General features: G+C 42.1%; 1 protein-coding gene across 2 annotated transcripts in view; it reads right to left on the bottom strand.

Annotated features, from left to right (window-relative positions):
• The window catches only part of man2b1 (mannosidase, alpha, class 2B, member 1), a 52632-nt gene that overhangs the window by 26443 nt on the left and 12241 nt on the right, over nt 1–13948 (bottom strand). Inside the window, exons 3-6 of one of the 2 annotated variants that reach the window (XM_068321612.1) lie at nt 10273–10446; nt 8904–9097; nt 3809–3941; nt 3578–3723 (exon numbers count right to left, since the gene is read on the bottom strand). In XM_068321612.1, coding sequence (XP_068177713.1) covers nt 3578–3723; nt 3809–3941; nt 8904–9097; nt 10273–10446 — 647 coding nt within the window. The remainder of the gene's footprint in view (nt 1–3577; nt 3724–3808; nt 3942–8903; nt 9098–10272; nt 10447–13948) is intronic. The other variant, XM_068321613.1, reaches the window with a different exon arrangement.

The raw sequence follows: 13948 nt of genomic DNA, 5'->3' as shown, positions 1-13948 counted from the left end.
ACAACAATGGGCCTCAGGATCTCATCACGGTATCTCTGTGCATTCAAAATGCAATCAATAAAATGCACCTGTGTTCTTCGTCCATAACAGATGCCTGCCCTTACCATAACCCCACCACCACCATGGGCCACTCGATCCACAACATTGACATCAGCAAAGCGCTCACCCACACGACGCCACACACGCTGTCTGCCATCTGGCCTGAACAATGTACACCGAGATTCATCCATGAAGAGAACACCTCTCCAACGTACCAGACGCCATCTAATGTGGCATTTGCCCACTCAACCTGACTCCAGATCGTTGCCGTAACAGACTTAAGACCCTGATGAGGACGACGAGCATGTAGCTGAGCTTCCCTGAGCTGGTTTCTGACAGTTTGTGCAGAAATTGTTTGGTTATACAAACCAATCGTTTCAGCAGCTGTCTTGAGTGGCTGATCTCAGACGATCTTGGAGGTGAACCTGCTGGATGTGGAGGTCCTGGGCTGGTGTGGTTACGTGGTCTGCGGTTATGAGGCTGGTTGGATGTACTGCCATCTTCTCTGAAACGCCTTTGGAGACATTCCTGCTGTCAGCATGCCAATTGCACGCTCCCTCAATGCTTGTGGCACCTGTGGAATTTTGCTGTCAGACAAAACTGCACATTTCAGAGTGGCCTTTTATTGTGGGCAGTATAAGGTACACCTGTGCACTAATCATGATGTCAGATCAGCATCTTGATGTGGCACACCTTTGAGGTGGGATGGATTATCTCAGCAAAGCAGAAGTGCTCACTATCACACATTTAGACAGATTTGTGAACAATGTTTGAGAGAAATGGTAATATTGTGTATCTGGACTGAAATATATATCTTTAAGTCCATCTCATGAAAAATGGGAGCAAAAACAAAAGTGTTGCGTTTATTTTTGTTGAGTGTACATGTAATTTGTAGGGCTATCAGTTTGACACTTTATTAAACTAATTACGCTGCAAATTAACGCGCTATAAAAATTAACGCAATTAATCGCGAGTGGCAAGTCACTGCGCAAGTATTTTAAATTTGGCCCATTGTGGGACCCGTAGGCTGCAGTGGCACGTCACTTCGTACCTGCACCACTAGTCAAAAGCAGGGTGACTGACAACAGAGATGGACGCGACACAGGAGAGCGAGGCAAGCCCACTCGGACCTTTAGGTGGAAAGTTTATTTATAAAAAGAACAAAGACGGGACTATCTACAAAAACGCAGTGATTTGTACCTTTTGTAAAAGAGAATTTTCATATCACCGAAGCAGCTCCAGCCTAACGTATCATTTAAATGCAAAACATGTCAAGGACACAGAGTTGTCTGTTGTCAGTTCCTGTAACGTTAGCTTACCCCTTTAAAGGAAAAGCCTGTTGGCATCTTGCTATTGATGTTGCCTTATTTAGAGGCACGTTATACTATTCATTTTGAATTGCTGTAGAGTCAGCTTAAGTATTCATTTTGATTGAGAGTCTGCTTATGTGCCTATTTGAGAGTCAGCCTTGTTTTATTTCTGAATTTTATTTAACTTTACTTGTATTGCATTTTCGAGAAATACACCTGGCCTAATTGGTTCGCTGATGTGCTTGACCTTTTTTCTTTTGAATTTCATTTATACAGCACACTTAACCTATAAAAATGTGGATTACAAATCTTCTCTTCTTGGTGTATTCTATTGATTAGTCATGCACTACAATTTTGTAATGTCCTAGAATTCAAATTTTTTATTTGGGGGCCTTTAGCAAGTATGAGATTACAATGCGATTAATTAGATTAATTTTATTAATCGCCTGACAGCACTAGTAATTTGACAAACTTCAGAAGCTGATGAAGAAATTATTGTCGAAAGGAAGTTATAGCCTGTTTTGAGCAGAAAATCATAAGAGCAGCTAAAAAAAAATTACAGTTCAGTTTTCCTAGATATAACAAGCATAATGTTTCTAATCTTTAAAAAAAAAAAATTTGGTCTTGCCTATCCATAAACACAACAATTGTGTTCATACACCACAGAGTTGTGGAGCTATCCTTTAAATATTTTGGTACGTAATTTAGGTGAGACTTAACCAAGTAGCTCTCAGTGGCCTCAACAGATTCAACAGGAGTCATCAGCAGAAGACATAGAAGACATTTGGGGCGGCAGTGGCTCAGCGGTAGAGCAGACGTCTTGAAGACGGTGGGAACCATTGGTGGTTCGAGTCCCACTCCTGCCAGGACATCCTTTGGAGTGTGATCTGACTGTGGGAGGCGTCGGCTCACCTTCCAGCCACTGCCGAGGCGCCCTTGAGCTAGGCGCCATCCCCCCCACAAGATGCTCTTTGGGGCGCGATCCCCTATGCACCACTCTGCCTCCCCTTACATACTGTTTGCTGTGTTTGCATGCCTACAGGCCCTGAGTGTGTTGTATTCAGGGGCCTGTATTTTACAATGCATGTCTAAATGTGCATGTGATGTAATGAGTGTGTAATGCAAGAGTGAGAAAGACAATTTCCCCATAGGGGATTATTAAAGTTGTCTTTCTTTCATTTTCATGTACCGCCACTGTATCCGCCGTAGCAGGTCACGGGGAGCTGGAGCCTATCCCAGCTGGCATAGGGCGTGAAGCGGGGGACACTCCGGGCACAACGCCAGTGCACCGTGGAGCCACATACAAAGACATACAAACACGCACACACACACTCACTCCTACGGGCAATTTGGGACCTGCCAATCAACCTGAAGCGCATACTTTTGGAGGTGGAAGCCAGAGAACCTGGAGAGAACCCACGCGGACACGGGGAGAGCATGCGAACTCCGCACAGAGTGGGACTCAAACCCGAACCTGCCGTGTTGTGAGGCGATAGTGCTAACCAGTGCATCACCGTGCCGCCCTACTATTTAGAGTGTGCTCTTAATTTCCCTTGGGAGATCACCCAAGGAAAATTTAAAATAAATAAATAAATTGGATTGGATTGGTCGTGGTCAGTTCATGACTGACATATGTACGGTCTTACCTGAGCACAGACTGTAATGTGGTAAGTATCGTAAAGGTTTGCAATCCTTATAAAAAAAGGTACTCTACAGCAAGTTTTTAACCCAAAAAAAACAAAAACCCCATCAAAAGGTATTATGCATAATTATTTTAATTATAATAATTACAAAATATAATGTTTTCTGAAAGTAGAAGATATAAGAGATTGATACCATTAAAAAGTCTAAAAACTGTAAAGTTTTTACAGTGTAAGACAGCTCACCAGTAGAGCAGTGCCACCAGAAGAAGACAGGAGGGTTAGTTTTTATACTGAAGACAACTTAGGCAAGACCATACCTTTTCTACTGTATATTTGTAAATTTTCCAAAATTATTAGCCAAACCTAGCCTACAATAGACGATTATAAGATTAAAAGAAGGTTACATCACATAAATGAGTGGTGCATTCTAAAATCCTCAGACTGAACATTATTTTCCTATTGCTGAGATCTTTCATGTACAGCACTCGAGTATGCCGGGTTTGCATTTATGCAAAGCATGCTTTACACACTGTCCTGTGAGACATAGAATGTTGAGGTGAGTCAATGTTCATTTGTGTTTCTAACCTGACGGTTGGCGATGGCAATGAAGCGCTCCACAACGTCATTTACATTATAGTCCTCCAGGTCAGGGTCATCTCTGATTGGTGGGTCATCACAGGACTGGTCCCAGCAGAAACCGTCAGGAGGGTTGTAGCCGTTGGGAAGGATCCCTGTTGTGTTCGTAGGCAAAGGTCAAGGGTTATGGTCAATGACAAGCTACTGAAATCATGCACCCTGAAAAGAATGTTTTGTTACCAGTCCAGAGGTCAGCTACAGGGGGCATTAGGCTGTCAGACGCCCTCCAGAGAAGCTCCTGCTCCTTATCACTCATCCTGCGAGCCCGGTCCTGGTAGTCCAAACGACCAAAGAAGAAACCATCAAAGCCCATCTGGAAGAAACCACACAAATAACAGTTACTGGTAATCCAAAGGTCAGTCTTCAGCTTGAGGGGTGTCTGACTGAAGCCAGTAATACTATTGACCAGTATTTTGTATATGCCTTTTAGATATATGCATTTTAAGTCCCTTGACAGAGCAAAGGTTTTTAACAAAAAGGGCCAAAGGATGCTGCTCAAACAAAGGAATGTAACCAAAAGCTGCATTCGTCTGTAAATTACAAGTGAAAACAAAACCCATAAAGTCCTCTTATTACAGTTAGTCTTATTACAAAAATTGGTGAGCAGCACCCCTACTCCTAATGCCAACAGTCAAGCGCCTACCTGCAATTTACACTTGGCCCACTCTTGAACAGTATGGTCACAAATTTGGTCATAACATTGCATCTCGCAGGAGCAAATGAGGCAAACTGTCCATGGGGAAACAGTCGCCACATCTGAACAGCTGAAGTGTTTTTCAAGGCTCCCGCTCTGATTGAGGATCTGGGATTGGAGCACTCCAAGGGAAGCACACTGCACTAATCAGGAGCTGGGGATGAAACTGGTGGAGTGGGAGGAGCCAGGACTGGAGGGAAGTGAAGCGTTGAGAGGAGGGAACCAAACAGAAATACACACACACACACACACACATATAAACCCTGCAGGCACGTAACACCCCTCCCCTTAAAAAAGCTATAAGATTTTATAAAAACAGACACCCTGCAAAAATTAATTTGTGTCCTGGACAGACAGATCATTACAAGAAGCACCATGATAAAAGTCGCGACAGAAATACCTTCAGGTGAGTCATGACAGAAAAAATAGTTTACAAAACATGACATAAACATACGAGTCATAACAAACGTACGAGTCATTAGAGAAACATGACACGGACACTCACCTCAAGTGTCCTAAAGGGGCAGGTTGAGCCTTCTCAATCAGCAAAGCCACACCACGGCCATCAGTGCCCAATTAGTTCAGCTGTGGCATGGGGACATTGCTAAATGGGCGAAATTAACCCATATATCTTGGAAATGATCTGCAAAGGCAGTCTGCTATTTTTGGCTTAGTCATCAATATGAGTAAAAGATGGATCAGAATACACTCCAAATCAAAAAGCAACTTGACTAGGCCAAACCATCTCCCCTGCGTGAGGTCAATTAGTAATTTGCGAGAGGTCGAGCTGCGAGAGGGGTATCGTAATGTGCAAGAGGTCCCGTGTTCGATTCCCGGACGAGCCCCCATTTGTTATGGCCCTTAGCTCGGAATGGAAAAGGGAACGCAACAAAAAACCAGATTGTATTAATAACTTTGGTTTAAAACATCTTCAATGTAGTTTAATTGACAAATGAACGAAACAAGGTGTAAAAACCAAACTAAGAGATGGACCGACAGGTGCTGCTCAAAACAAACAAAGAATTGAACAAAAGGAGACAAACAATGGAGCTAATACCTTCTAAAGACTAACTAGAAACAAAGTTGACTAATCCAAATTCCGAACAGTTACTCAGTTGATCTCCTACAAAAAAACAACAACAAGAATACAAGGGGGAGCCAGCACCGATAAACCTAATGTTTTTAGGATGTTATTAGGATTACCTAATAGTGTCCATTGCGACATCAGTTTTTAAAACTTATCCCTGGCCAGTCTCATCACAAAACCTAATGATCAAAGTGCCTCAGCTAACACAAAATCAAATAACAGTAGTACAAAATCGAGAGGCACGTGGCAAGCTGCGAGTCTAGAGTGGTAGCTGCCCCGACTTTCATGCTTGTGGGACTTTTAAAGCTGAGACTCCACCTGCATTCCAACAATTGGTGGAGGGATGCTGGACCAGACCAATCAGCAAACCAATGGGTATTGCAATCAAATACCAAACCTGGAATAAGCATCTGCCATGATGTTATCCGACCCCTTTTTGTGGCACATTTCAAGGTTATAATCCTGCCCAATCAGAGCCCACTGCGTGAGCCTTTGGTAATGGTTTTACATGCAGGATAGGAAAACAAGGGGGTTTATGATCGGTCAGGACTACAACCTGTGACGAACTGGAACCCACATACACCTCGAAGTATTGCAGAGTCAACAACAAAGCAAGGGTTTCCTTTTCAATTGTAGAATAATGAAGCTGGTGCTTGTGGAGAAACAACACACAGGATGGTCAACACCGTCGCCATCCTCCTGCAATAGAACTGCACCTGCACCCACCCCACTGGCATCAACCTCCATTTTGAATGGCTTGGAGGGATCAGGAGCTGCGAGCACGGCAGCATGGCTGAGGAGTGACTTCACACTCTCAAAGGCATGCTGGCATTCAGGAGTCCACACAAACTCTACTTTTGGGCTAAGCAGATTCATCAGTGAGTATACTACAGTAGAGAGGTTGCAACAAAAATTCTTGTAATAGCCCGCCATGCCTAAGAATCTGCTAAGAGCTCGCCTGGTATAGTGGGAACCGAACACTCAGTTATCGCAGTTAACAGAAATACAGGTAGTCGCCGACTTACGACCGCGATTGGGACCGACAGATCGGTCGTAACTCGACTTGGTCGTAAATCAACTCTTACGTAAAAATTCAATCCAGCAGCGCTGGTTTTTGGCTGGGGGTCGTCCGGATCGTCAGCTGGGGCAGCGTGTGGGTTGGTGGGAGCGGGAGACGATCTTTTCATAATCATTGTGAGCTTTGTCTGAATTGTTCGTTTCTTTTTCTCCTCATAAATTTCACGATATGGACGGAAAGCGTCGTTTGCCATCCGTTCAATCTTTGCAAATGTTTCTATGTTCTATGTCCATTTCTTCAAAGTGTGCACGGAGTTTATTTAACAGGGAAAAGCCTTCTGACAAGCCTTTGGTGGTGAACATTTTTTCTGTTTCCTCCTCTTCTTTCTCTGCTTCTCTTCTCTCTTCTTCTTCCACTCTTTCTTCTTCCAGCGCGATCAGTTCTTCATACAGCGCGATCATTCGTGAGTTCTCCAAGGAGAGGTTTTTTGCCAGTTTCACTATTTTCTCCCGAATCTGATCAAGTTCTTCGTCACTTTCAAATCCAGCAGAAGAGTTCACGTAACGCTTGACAGTTTTTCCATACGCCATTCATACATTTCTCCGTCACAGACTCCTAAGCAGCCCAGCCCATCAGTAGTGGGCTGGGCTGCTGATCTCAGTGTGACTGAACAGCATGTGTGCGCCGTGGGGACTGGAGAGAGCGCGGGAGCCTCAGAGCGTGAGTACTGTGGCTGGAGGGAATGCCCCGCCCTACCCGGACATTGTGGTCGTAAAGTCGGTCGGTCGTAAGTTGCACAGGTCGTAAGTCGGCGACTACCTGTACACACACACCCATACAAACCCATGCAGGCCCATAGCAACCATTCTGTTATCTCTTCTGCAAGTAAGAATCTACAGGCAGATAGTGGTTAGCTTAGCATACCAAAAAAGAGAGAAGTTAGTTTTTTGAAGGGACAAAATCTCACCAGCACTTGTAATATTCACTAATTAAGGTACATGCTGTCTTTTCCTTAAGATTGAACTGCTCATCCAAGACAATACAACACTTGTAACTAGTGCTGTCAGGCAATTAAAAAAATTAATCTAATACAGGATTTGTAATTAATCACATTTTAATCTCTTACCTGCTTAAGGCCCTCAAATAAAGAATTTGAATCCTAGGACATTACAAAATTGTAGTGCATGACTAATCAATAGAATACACCGAGAAGATTTGACATTTTTATTGGTTAAATGTGCTTTATGAATGAAATTCAGAAGAAAAAAGGCGAAGCACATCAGCAAACCAATTAGGCCAGGTGCATTTCTAAAAAACGCAATACAAATACAGTTAAATAAAATAAATAAAATTCAGATATAAAATAAGGCTGAGTCTCAAATAGGCACATAAGCAGACTCTCAATCAAAATGAATACTAAAGCTGACTCAATACAGCAATTCAAAATGAATAGTATAACATGCCTCTAAATAAGGCAACATCAATAGCAAGATACCAACAGGCCAGTGGTTCTTAACCTTGTTGGAGGTACCGAACCCTGCCGGTTTCATATGCTCTCTCACCGAACCCTTCTTTAGTAAAAAAAGTATTTTTTTTTTTTTTTTTGAAAATTGAAGACATAAGTATATGTTTTACTGGTGTATTTATTGAATTGTGCATTAATGTCACCTTTTTCAAAGAACAAAACCAAGACAGTGCATGAACTCACATGAAATGACCTACCTGCAAATAAGTGTGACTTCTGTTGTTGTAATCCGAGAGGCCAGTTCAGATATGCGTGGCTTCACCTTGGCAAGTGCTACTCTTATGACATTTTCACATTTTTTTGCCAGTGCAAGACTAGAGTTGTTCAACTTGACAGTGCAAATCATGCAGAACGCTGACTCCCATCACGTTACGTTATACAGTACATGTAAATTCACGTTGCACATATTCGTCCGACCACTTTCTTTTTTTGCTCAACATAGTTACTATGAATTAAAATATTAAGAAAGCAATCAGATGAAGTACCATTATGACCGGCATAAATGGACTACTGAGTGCGCAAAATCCCCTGTAGCACAGGTAGGCTAATCGATGTAGCGTGATCACCTGCAGCCAGTGATAGCTAAGGTGGGCATGTCATCATGAACTGACAGGATGTGTTAAACGTACACAGTGATTCGTGTATGTTCGGCAAAAACACCCGAGTGGGCTCGCCTCGCTCTCCTGTGTCGCGTCCATCTCTGTTGTCAGTCACCCTGTTTTTGACTAGTGGCGCAGGTACTAAGTGGCGTGCCCACTCCAGCCTACAGGTCCCTCAATGGGCCAAAATTTAAAATGCTTGCGCATTGACTTGACACTCACAATTAATTGTGTTAATTTTTACAGCGCGTTAATTTGCAGCGTAATTAATTAATCTAATTAACACATTAAACTGACAGCCCTACTTGTAACATTACTCTGGTCAGAAAAATCTGAATGTGAACTACCGTACCTGTGCAAACATGGAGGCATGCTCGCGGGCATGGCCAAAGGGGTCGATGTGCCATGCAACACGGGGGCGACCGCAAGTCCCAAAAGTCTCATTGAGGAATCTCAGACCCATGGTCATCTGATCAATGACGGCACTGTAGTGGGTTGTGGCCTCATCACTCATACACCAACCACCATTCACAAACTCGAGGCGGCCTGGAGAGAATGTGAGAGGAAAGCAGGTAGAAATATTGTCTGAGATTATGAAACTAAATGCTTCCAATGTTAAAGGGACAGTAGTTAATCTTAAGTGACATGTGTTATTCATCATTGTGAAAAATAGAAAAAAAATGATGTGTTTAGCATCATCCGTGTGGTCAAAAAAGCTTCACCCTTAAAGCCCGATGATCACGCCGGCTTCTAACATAACTACATATAGTTATGTTAGAAGCCTATGGCAACCTTTTCTGAGTTCAAAATCAATTCAATCAGAATGTTTGTGGTTTTTATGTTCAATAACAAAATGTTTCCATTTCCGAATTTGACTGTCTGTCTATTTTGCCCCAATATGTCAATATTCTAAGTTATAGGGAAGTAAAAACTCTCTCTTCATATAGCTGAAGTTGTGCTGAAGATAACCATACCAAGCATGGTTATGTTAAATCATTTTTAATGTGGTAGTAGAGACAAATATCAAAAGTACCAAAAAACAGGCAAAATAGCTAAGGGTTAAAATCTGCACTGCAGCAGCTTCCGCATTCAGTGGTCATGTGGGCGTCATACGTCACTGGGGCCAAACATAGCTTAGCAGCCATAAGAAACAGTACAATTCTAGACTCGATTAACACCAAAAGTATCATGGTTACCTGCGCGGTGAACGGTTGTGTCAACAGAACAGCAAAAAGACGCGGAGACAAGGACCCGTCGTTCTTTAGAATACCTTCTGGGAAGGTATCGCGCTAAACATGCTAACGTGCAAGCCCGTCAATGGGATTGTCCATATTATGTTAGCATTGAACTAACCACCATTTATTATTATCGGACTGTGTTGTTATTAATTTCAGTGAATTCATTTGAAAATTGCGTCTTTTTGCTGTTCTGTTCACACAACCGTTCACTGCGCTGGTAACCATGATATTTTTGGAGTTAATCGCGTCTATAATTGCATTGTTTCTTACGGCTGCTAAGCTATGTTTGGCCCCAGTAACGTATGACGCCCACATGACCACTGAATGCGGAAGCTGCTGCAGCGCAGATTTTAAGCTTTTTTGACCAAACGGGTGATGCTACACATATATAATTTATTTCTTCGGTTTTTCATTATGATGAATAACATATATGTCACTTAAAATTAACTTTACTGTCCCTTTAATGTTGTGTTGTTCATGCACCTTCATTAACCAGCTTCTTGACTGCCTGCTGCATGTCAGGTTTCTGCTGTTTCCACCAGCGGTAGAAGAACGCCGTTTCCACATAGATGAACCTCCTGTCTGGGTTCTTCAACAGCTGATCCACTACTGAGTCAAGGATGTACTGGACCCCTGCATGCTGGATATCATTACGATCTATGTAGATATACAAAAACACATTTTTTGAGGGCAAAAATAACATGTCTTATATAGTAATTGTGACTGGTAGCTGCTATATGGCAGTGCTACAGGGAAATCTAGGTAAATTATTAGAACACAATTCCTAGAAATGTCTATACAGTCTGCCTGGCAAATGTTCTACTCCACAAATTTTTGTAGAAATCGCTTCGAAAGACATTTTTTAATAATGATTATTTAACCCCCCAAAAAGGGAATGATTTAGCATGTGATAGCTACAGCTTTCATGTGACCTTTCTTGATGTTTGTGTTTTGCTAGTGCTATTGTGGTTACTGGCAGCATTAGGTGGTACCTGCAGCCCAGTCAGCATGGCTGATCCGTATGTGCCATAACAAGAAGTTTTGTTGTGCCTCCCAGTATAGTCTCAGGAGCATAGAGGGGATACCAGGAGACCAACTAATATAGGAGAAGAAATGGAATGGTAATCAACTAAGCAGAATTACTAGTCTTTGCTCCTTTGTATGAAGAGAAAAACTGCCAGAGCTCCAACAATGGCTTCCACCAGTATACTACCGTGTATGTTTTTGACCAAACTATCAGAAACAGATTCCAAGAGGGTGGCATGAGGGTCCAGGGTCCTCATGTGGGAGTTGTGCTCACAGCCCAATTATAGCTCAACTGACGTTTACCAGAGAACACCAGAATTAGCAGATCAACCATTGGTACCCCATTTACATACCGAGTATGTGACAGGAGTACATCACAAGTCTGCAGACGGATAACATTTTCTTGCATGACCATTTGGCAGTGGGTCAGCGATGGCCTGGGGAGGCCACAGGTCACAGTTACACAGGTATTTGAGGTAACAGTTGACTGCTGTTAGGTACCAGGTTGAAATCCTGTGTGATGGACCACATGCTGGTGCAGGAACTGGAATGATGAAGGTACTGATGCCATTGTCTGGACCTACAGTAACATTCTGTTGGCCACATATTGTCCAGGAGTTCACAGACACCCTGATCCATATCCGAGAGGAAATCCTCCTTCACTATCCGTTGAATCAAGTAACATGTCCAAACGTCGTCAGGAGTGCATAATGGTGCCATACACACCACATAGTCACTTTTTGAGACGTTGTACCACATTTCATGTGAGTTTTGAGCTTGTCTACCTTGATTTTCAGTGCAATTTTGAATACAGCCTTGATTATTTTGGTATCCACTAACTGTTACATAATTGTGCTCTCAAAAAATATTTCTTTGCATGTCAGCGAATATTTTCAAGTAGAATAAATTGATAATCAAGACACATTTTGTGTTTAAGTGCTTGCTTGATTTGACAGAACTGAATATTTACATTTTAGAATCTTTGAACATACGCTTTTCTGCTATATCATGGGATCAACAGGAGGACCTGGAAAGCATTGCTAAGGAGTGAGTTGTCTAGACTACCCAAATTAAAAAGTTTGCACCTCAAACCAATCCCAATAATGTATATCAGGGGTCACCAAATGGCGGACCGCTGTCCGGATCAGGACCGCGTGATGGTTCTGTCCGGACCCGAGACCACTCCATGATAAATTCACGTGTAGATTTTCTTGGCGCATTTTTACTGACAGTCGCAGCTACAGACGGCAGGTGCTAGTCTTTCAGTTCATATGGTAATAGCTCTACTCAGTTCAGCTAATCAGATCGTTTGTTTACCTGCTCTGTCAGCGTACCTGGAAGTGAGACAGCTCGCTCCCACTACTGCTGTGAGTTTACCGCTACAGCGGAGCACAGACGGAGGAAGACTGTGAGGACAGCATAGCTCCAAATGAAGGGAGGTTAATGAGGAAAACTGCTGGTTAACAATGAGTGGACGAAATTTATGTTTATTCTTCCGTCAGGCAGTTCAAACCATTTTACCTCATACAGTCTGAACATGTAGCATTAATTAACAACGTGAAGCACCACTACGAAACAAAGCACAGAGCTGTTGCGCAGAATTATCTCCTGAAGTCCAAACTGAGGGCAAAATGACCGAGAAAAATGCAAACGAATGTTCACTAAAAGTATGGTGGATTTTGGGGCAACATAAACATCTTTTAGTGATGGGACAGTTGTGAATAAGTGCTTAAAAGCTGCTGTTGAGACATTGTCTGAGGGAAAACAAAGATGAGATGTGTGGAAAAACTCCCAATGTCAGCTTCAACACAACCAGAAAATCAGAAATATTAAAGCTTGATGCAGCTATTCAGAGAGCACCATGCATATCTGTGGCCATTGATGAATTGTAGCTTGTGTGTCAGGTTCCTTCACAAAGATAAGGAGCTCTTTGCTGAGTGTAACACCACCATGAAACACACAAGAGGAGAAGACATACATGCAGCAATAAAAGAAATGCTGACAAAGTCCATCGGTCTCTTTCACCACACATGACAGAGACCACCACAAGGTGACCACCACCACCACAAGGCGTGCAAAGGCACAAGGTGTGCAGAAGGTTACTTGTGCACAAGTAAAGTACTGGCAGGCCACATACCCCTTTCTCTCATGAAGAAAGTTTTTGTATTTTTCCCCAGAAAGAGCCAGTTTTTATTTATCTTTCTGAATATGTTCATGTTTTTTTAATTGAAGTCTAGGCCTTCAGTTGTTTTACGAGTAAAAGCATTATTCAGCTCTTTTTGCACTTAATTTTGCATTCTGAGGGGTGTGTGTTCTTCAATCTAACAAAGGCTTGAAATTTATTTGCCTGGGTTTATTCTTATTTATGGTGAGGTGAAAGCGCTAGCTGTGCACTCACCGAAACATATACTGCATTGAAAATTCATAATAAATGATAATGTGGACATAGGGCCCAGCTATAAGACACAAACTGGACTTGGGTTCGGACCTTTTACGAAGAGGAAATTTTTATAACTGGACCTCCGTGACTTTCAATTGAATACCCCTGATGTATATAAAATCCACATCGAACCATCATCTATCCAAAATGTAAAGAAATATCAAATAGCCAGAAACTTCTGAGTGAATAGGTGAGTGAGGGAGACAGAGTTTTAGAGTTTTTTAAAAATCACATTTATTCACAGACAACAAATTAACAAATTAATCACACTCATACAGAAACTACGAGATTCATGAGAAAAGGGATTCACGTACAAGAGAAACAACCAAACAAAAAATAGATGAATAATTGAAAAAGATAAACAACGACCCAACACAAGCTTCTCTCTGAACACAGAATTTAACACATCTTTGACAAACCAGATATTCTGGAAAAACTCCCTATCGTTCATTGCTTTGTAATAATTAAATCAATTATTAAAATAAATTCTTGTTTGGACCAATCTTTTTGAAATTACTTCTGCATTACAGTCTGAAGAGCCTCCGACCTTGTTTTTCCTGCATAAAGACTTTTTTTTTGACCCAGAAGGAAGTTTAAAATCTGCCATTCCTTTTTTTGAGTTTTCCTGCGTTTAGAACTGATTATGTGGACCTGTTTGTTAAAAACAAGACCAAATGAGAGACTCTCTCTAAA

This window comes from Antennarius striatus, chromosome 8 (genome assembly GCF_040054535.1).
Source record: "Antennarius striatus isolate MH-2024 chromosome 8, ASM4005453v1, whole genome shotgun sequence".
NCBI lineage: Eukaryota > Metazoa > Chordata > Actinopteri > Lophiiformes > Antennariidae > Antennarius > Antennarius striatus.
Note: the sequence above shows the minus strand (reverse complement) of the source record. Positions and strands in the feature narration are given on the sequence as shown.